Genomic DNA, 7501 nt, shown 5'->3' with positions numbered 1-7501 from the left:
TGAAATACCGTTACTTTGTTTCTTGGTGTAGCAATAACTGAAAAATTGGTCTCTCTGTTCTCTTCCATCCACAAAGGTTACCAAATCTCACGGCAGCACCACACAACCTTTGAACAATTCATAGTTACCTTAAACATTCAGAAAACTTTATAATTAACCCCACACTAGTGCCGATATCTTAGGCATTTTCACATGTAACACAACTATTCTCGCCCTCTTTTTCCTTCATAAATAAACTCTCTTTCTCTCAAAGTTTCTCATTCATCACTTTCACAAACAATTTTCTCTCCCTTTGTTGCAACTATGGCTACATCTTCACCACCATTGAAAGATGAACTTGACATTGTGATTCCAACTATAAGGAACCTTGATTTCTTGGAAATGTGGAGGCCATATTTTGAACCTTATCATTTGATCATTGTTCAAGATGGTGACCCTTCAAAAACTATTAAGGTTCCACCTGGTTTTGATTATGAACTTTATAATAGGAATGATATTAATAAGCTTCTTGGTCCTAGGGCTTCTTGCATTTCATTCAAGGACTCTGCATGTCGTTGCTTTGGTTACATGGTTTCTAAGAAGAAGTACATCTTCACTATTGATGATGATTGCTTTGTAAGTTTTTCAATCACTTTTTTCTTTTTTTTTAATCATTTCTTTCTTTCTTTATTTAGAGTGATTTTGTTTTGTATAATGTTTATGGAGAGATCTTGGTATGATTTCTTCACATTTATGGTTCCATATTTCATGGCCTCCTTGTGATGATTTTGTTTGCATTTTCTACTTTAGTTTTTTAAATTTGGATAGTGTTCTGGATCACGGTTTTAAATTGCGGTTGCGGTTACACTACACTCCTTTACATTAGGGTAAAATGCGGACAAATGTGGCCGCATATGCGGTTGCGATCGGCAATTCGGAATAATAATTGTATAATTGTATTGGTTCTATTATGCATGTATTAGATCCTTGTTTGTTTAATTTACTATTATTATTATTATTTGTATATAACAATCTTCTTCGAGGAAACATTTTGGTATTCTATAACATTAGATTTGGAAGTTTTTAAGCATTGTTTTCAATAACATTTTGATTGAAGGAGTGATCGGTGTCTGACACATCGACACATGTAATTACATTCAATCACTTTTATTTTCTTTAAATTATTATCGATGTCACGTATCTGGTGTCTGTATTAGTGATTCATAGTTTTTGAGACTAGTAATCTAAATAAAATAATGTACATTCAACCATAGAATATTTTCATTTAAAATGTATCTTATTGCTATTACTTTTGTACATTCATTTTCTTATTTATTTTTTGTGTGCCTTAGGTTGCCAATGATCCATCTGGAAAACAAATCAATGCACTTGAGCAGCACATTAAGAACCTTTTGTGTCCATCAACTCCATTGTTTTTCAATACCCTTTATGATCCTTTTAGAGAAGGTGCTGATTTTGTTCGTGGATACCCTTTTAGTCTTCGTGAAGGTGTCCCAACAGCTATTTCTCATGGACTTTGGCTCAACATCCCAGATTATGATGCTCCTACTCAGCTTGTCAAGCCTCTTGAGAGGAACACTAGGTATGTACTATGTAACATGTACAATATAGTTTTAAATAGCGGTCACGGTAACAGTAATGGTCGCCTCACGATCATTAGTATTGTAGAAAATTGTAGTCAAATATAGTTTATCCGACCTCAATTGTAGTTGCACTTTAGTTTTGACAATATTAAAAATTGTTATTTCATGTCTCATATCGCAATCTCAAATCTTTATTTAAAACTTAAGTTATTAGTATACAAATTTCATTAGTATATCCTAACATTAACATTGTTAAAAAAAATACATGGACAACAAGTCATCTCTAACATATAGACATCAAGTTATATCTAACCCTTGATTGTTGGTGGTCAAGATCGGGCAATCTAAATTTAAAGTCTGACTTCTTAGATTTTAAAACAATATAGTTAAAATCTGTACTGTCTGATCTTAATTGAATGATTCAGATGTGGTTATATATTGCACGCAATCCGAATCCAAGAAATAATTAGTATAACATGATAGGGTAGATCTGATCAAACTTCTGTTTTAGAAAATTAAAATGTTGGTGCATGATATTTAAACTGTTAAAGTGTTTATATATAGGGTTTGATTTTGAGTATTTGTGTTGATGTAATAAGGTATGTGGATACTGTTCTTACCATACCAAAAGGAACATTGTTTCCAATGTGTGGAATGAATTTGGCATTTGATCGTGATCTGATTGGACCAGCTATGTATTTTGGTCTCATGGGAGATGGCCAGCCAATTGGACGTTATGATGACATGTGGGCTGGCTGGTGCTGCAAGGTTCTTTTCTTTCTTTTGCATGCCCTATTTTTATAATAATTCTACTCGAATCTCTATTCCACGGACACTTATGATTGAATGCATGTTCTGGTGTCTGACACGTATTATGCCTAACACCGACAGAATGTCGACACTTGTGACTACATTGAACTATGTCATTTTCTCAAAATTTTATCGGTGTCGACGTATTCGTGTCAGCATCGTATCCAGTATCTGTGTCTGTGTTCGTGCATGATAGACTCGAGTCGATCTCATGGAAACATCTAATAGTTTATGATTGTTGATGATGAATTGGTCAGGTAATCTGTGATCATTTGGGACTTGGAATCAAGACTGGTCTCCCCTATATCTTTCATAGCAAAGCAAGTAACCCATTTGTGAATCTAAGGAAAGAGTACAAAGGCATTTTCTGGCAGGAAGACATCATTCCATTTTTTCAAAGTCTTGCTCTTCCAAAAGAAGCCACAACTGTTCAAAAGTGTTACATTGAAATGTCCAAACAAGTCAAGGAAAAACTTGGAAAGATTGATCCTTATTTTGACAAGCTTGCAGATGCTATGGTCACTTGGATTGAAGCTTGGGATCAACTTAACCCTGCTAAAAAAGCTTAAGCCAATGACAACTTCTAAACCAATCTTGGTTAATTACAAATACAGCCTTTGGTCTTGAATTTGAATTTGAGTTATTTATATACATTATGTACTTTATTGTCAAGTATTTTGTTTTTCATATTATTCTGACTTAGAATTTGCAGCATTGTTAGCTGAAATTCTAATTTCAAACAATAAAGTACAATGATCTAGGTCATTGTTTACTTGTGATTTTTGTTTTATGATGAGTGCTAGAGATGATTATTGGACCTTATATCATTTTGGAAGCAATGTGTTTTTTTTTTATGTGAAGCATATGTTATTGGAAGAATATTAATGTTTTTGTTCATTGTGTGCTTATTTATTATTTAGTATAGACACCAATAGTGTGACTGAATATTTAAACTAATGGGTTTTCATATGTTTGATTTTTATTTCTTAATTTTCTACTAAAAAAATTATTTTGAATTTACAGACATTAAAATATGAGTGAACAAACATTAAATATATTCTGAATTTGTAAACGTTTTTTGAATTATAAGATCTTTCCTACCTTAGATTGGACACCATCCTCTCACCGTAAAAAATTTCTATCAAAGATAACATAGCAAGCAACTTTAGTCCATGCCAACATTATTTGAACTTCAGACTATGTCATGAAAATTGGTCACACAACATTTTTAAACAAAATCACTCATAAGTTTTTTTTTCAGAGAAACTAAAAACATAATCAAGGAGAATGATAAAAACATAAAACATAGTCAAGTTTGCTATATTTATATATTGACATAGACTAAAAACATAATCAAATTCAAAATTTTTAAAAACCATATTTTCAAGGAGAATGATAACTATTGCCCTTGAGGCATTGGATGAGGGGATAAAAATAGAAATATAGCATTGAAAAATAATGAGAATTGATAAATTTAACTTTTTAAAAGTCAAAATATTGTTGAAACAAATGCAAACATGCTACTTTTGACTTCCTTAACCATTGCCCTTCCCATTAGAACAATGGTTAGAAAGAAACAAAAAATTTGTGTCAAAACCTTGAAATTATTTGGGAATGGTGGAGTATTATAGTAGCTGCATTAAAATATCTATGTCCTTTATAAGATTTGGAACCTTGTGCATTCTGGCATTGATTGTATTTGAAGAATGGTACTACATCAGCAAGATCTAGCTAGCTGTGATTTTGGTTCAATTGGGTGGACACTATTGTTGTTGTCCTTTCAACTTTGCAGTTACTTGTGTCATGTACTAAACTCTCTGAATGTGTTGCAGAGGTAATAACTGTAACATTGATCTGTGTGTCACATACTAGTTGTTTGCACTAGTGGTAATTACTAGTTCTTGTACCCTTGTCTGTTTTTTTGGGAGACATATGAGTCATAGTCACTCAGCTTATTTGAATATTGCAATATGGTGTGTGAGTTATTTTACCCCTCACCGACACAAGTGTAGTGGTGATTATTTTAGGGAACAAAACCAGTACTAGAAGTACACTACTTAAGGAAAAAAGTTCAGATAATTTTACCTTTTTCTTTTTGCATATTAATGTGGTAATTAAAAATCCATGGTTTGCATGCATAAGAATTTAACCTTGTAACTTCAAGTGCCAGAATTTAAATCATTTTAAGAACGGTTGTAAAATGATAATTAGTCGTACTCTGATTAATAATGACTTTCTCATTCTCAAATCTACAAACAATGCATGTCAAAAGTTAAAACACAACTAAATGAAACACCTAATCAAAATTGAATTAAAAAAGCAATTATTATTCAACACAATATAATTTCCAAAAAAAAAAACAGTTATAAATCTTCTTCAATCTTTGGCTTCTTACTTTCAGGTTCGTCTTCATTATCTTGTTCATGGTTGAGAGTTTCATTAAGGGCTGCTTCACCTAACAGAGAGATGTGCTTGCTAGTGACTGTGCGTCCCGCCCTTAGTTTTGGACCCCAGTTTCTTTCGGGATTTGGTAGAAACCTCACAACTTTATTCGCTTAAAAAGGGTAAATCGCCGTACATTTTGCATGAAAATGAAACTTGAATGATTAAACAATAAACATACCTTCAAAATAGGTTCCTTCACAAGTATGGCACATCCGGTTTGATCTACCGGCTAACCTTTAATCGGATTGTTTTATTACCTAAATTGAAAGGGAATCGAATAAGTAGTGAGTAAATGCAAATCAAAATTTGTGTGTTTCCAAAAATACCCTAGAATCACGAAATGAGAATGTATAACTCGTTACACTATTGTTATCAATGTTGTCAAATGGAGGCTATAGTGTAGCAGAATTTGAACAAGTTGCTATTGTTTTGCACTACGAAGCAAAATTCGAAAAGATATTCATTTTCTGCGATCCGTAATTGACAAACATCGATTGAACCTTAAGCACATGAAACCTTGCTAAATATTCAATAGCTCGTGGGAGAAGCAAGCACATAGAAACCAAATTTCACTTTCTAGAGGATCATGTGAACAAGGTCAAGATCATTCTAACCTACTGCAGGACAAGTGATCAAGCTGCACGTGTTCTAACCAACCCCTTTAAGATAAAAAAATTCAAGGATATATGCTAAATATGTTCAACCTAGAGAATATGAATTAAGATAGAGTTACGGAGTGTAATTCAAATTAATATTCTAGAAGTCTTGTATACAGTGCAAGCAATTCAAATAGTAGTTACGTTAGTTAGGTTACTTGGTGCGCACGTAATTAACTAACCAAGTTAGTTAGGTTGCATAGTGTGCCAATAACTAACCAAACTGATTTTGATGTTTTGGGTCTCTCTAGTGACTTGTAAGCTCAATCAATAAGTTATACTACCTCCGTCCTTAATTATAAGACGTTTTTGAGAATTTTTTTTTGTCCATTTTTATAAGACTCTTGCTATTTTCAACTACATTAATTATTTTTTTACATACATGTCCCTATTTATTATACATATTTTTCTTCAATCAACAATAAATAACATGTTGAAAACATAAACTAACTCTCACTTAAAGGATAAAATTGTAAAAATAATAGTGATTACAAACAACTTCAATACAAATATTCCTGTGATTTTTGCAAAATGATCTTATATATAGGGACGGATGTAGTATAAGTATTCACCTTGTGACATTAATGAAGAAGTGTACCCAAATTAAAATTTTACCTCTCATTCTCTTAAGTATGTGTGATTCATTAAGTTCTAACACTTTTGTTCAAAATATAAGCAAAATTTGCTAAACTAAGGTGTATTGTATTGAGTAAAATAAAAAAAGTGAATAAATGATGTCAACGACTTAAGTTCTTGTTGACTTAAGTCACTTGATTAAGTGATAGAGTGATCAGTTAGCATTGTAGTAGTGTTCACCATATTAGAGGTGTTTTCAAGCGAATTTCATACACCATTTAGTCACTATTATAACCCCGTCCCTTATTATAGAACCCTTTTAGAAAAAACACGGGTTTTAAGAAAGTTGATTATTGTGTTAAATTTGTTGACAAATGATATTTCTTTCCATGTTTGCCCTTGTAATAATTGAAATCACAATTCATTATTTTCCTATATTAATTACCTACTACTACTTGAATAATGCACCAAATTAATTTATCATTGTACCCGTAATTGAAAAGGTTTATCATTGTACCCGTAATTGAAAAGGAAGCGTGAATGTACCTCTGGATTGAATGTAGACTTGGAAAAGTCATGGCAAAAAAAAAGTGGAACGTGAATAACCAAAAAAAATATTTAAAGTCAATAGGGGTAATTTTGTAAAGAAATAATTAATGCACTTGAAAATATCAAAAAAGTCTTATAAAAAGAGACATTTTGTTTTTTTTTAAAACGGTCTTATAATAAGGAACGAAGGTAGTATATGTGATATATATTATAGACTATTGTTGTGGCGTTGCAATGTGAGAAATCACGGCACAAAACCGCGTTGATGTGGAAGTAGCTATTTCTAGCTTCTTTCTTTTCACGGTCAATGCTCTATTTGACGTACATTTGGCACACATGCCGCCAAATCAAACAGATTATACATACATTATTTATTGAAGGAATCTAAAAGATAGATTTTTAACCGGAGGGTGTACATTTTAAATTCACTTTTGTAAAAATTATCCTTTCAAGTAAATTGAATAAAGTAAAACATTTAGGACTCGATTTTTTATGGACTCAAGGAAAACATGAGAAACAGAACAAGTTTTATTATCATTGAAAACACAACAACTTTTATTCTTATTCCGTCTAGTGTTTAATGAGATTAGTACATGCGTGATCATAACTTATTTTCCAAAACGTTTAGTTTCAATTTTTAAACGTTTAGTTTTCACTGTTAGTGTGTACTATAAAACGTTATAATTCGGGAAACAATTTATATGACCGTTGTTAAGAAGGAAAATCCTAAGGGAAAACAAAGCACCAGCTTAGTTAAAGGATTACTACCGTTACTAGTAAAAGAGGGGGTGCCTTTAGTGCTCAATCCTGGTTTTATTATATGTCTAGTAGTTGAAATGATAGGCCCATGGCCCCTTACTGTGTTAACCTATACTCTCTTGA

General features: G+C 32.1%; 1 protein-coding gene across 1 annotated transcript; it reads left to right on the top strand.

Moving 5' to 3' along the window:
* On the top strand, positions 1-3290 carry LOC25495425 (UDP-arabinopyranose mutase 1). The gene is made up of 4 exons (XM_013595647.3): positions 1-615; positions 1332-1582; positions 2183-2351; positions 2651-3290. The coding sequence occupies exons 1-4, from the start codon at positions 304-306 to the stop codon at positions 2960-2962; spliced, it is 1044 nt and encodes a 347-aa protein (XP_013451101.1). The 5' UTR covers positions 1-303; the 3' UTR covers positions 2963-3290.
* Positions 3291-7501: the final 4211 nt, after the last annotated feature.

Source organism: Medicago truncatula, chromosome 6, assembly GCF_003473485.1.
Source record: "Medicago truncatula cultivar Jemalong A17 chromosome 6, MtrunA17r5.0-ANR, whole genome shotgun sequence".
NCBI classification, from domain to species: domain Eukaryota; kingdom Viridiplantae; phylum Streptophyta; class Magnoliopsida; order Fabales; family Fabaceae; genus Medicago; species Medicago truncatula.
This window is presented reverse-complemented; position numbering and strand designations above follow the sequence as displayed.

Coding starts and splice junctions, on each gene's coding strand:
- LOC25495425 (XM_013595647.3), top strand. CDS start 304: ATGGCTACATCTTCACCACCATTGAAAGATGAACTTGACATTGTGATT. Junction 616..1,331: donor CTATTGATGATGATTGCTTT/GTAAGTTTTTCA, acceptor TGTGTGCCTTAG/GTTGCCAATGATCCATCTGG. Junction 1,583..2,182: donor CCTCTTGAGAGGAACACTAG/GTATGTACTATG, acceptor TGATGTAATAAG/GTATGTGGATACTGTTCTTA.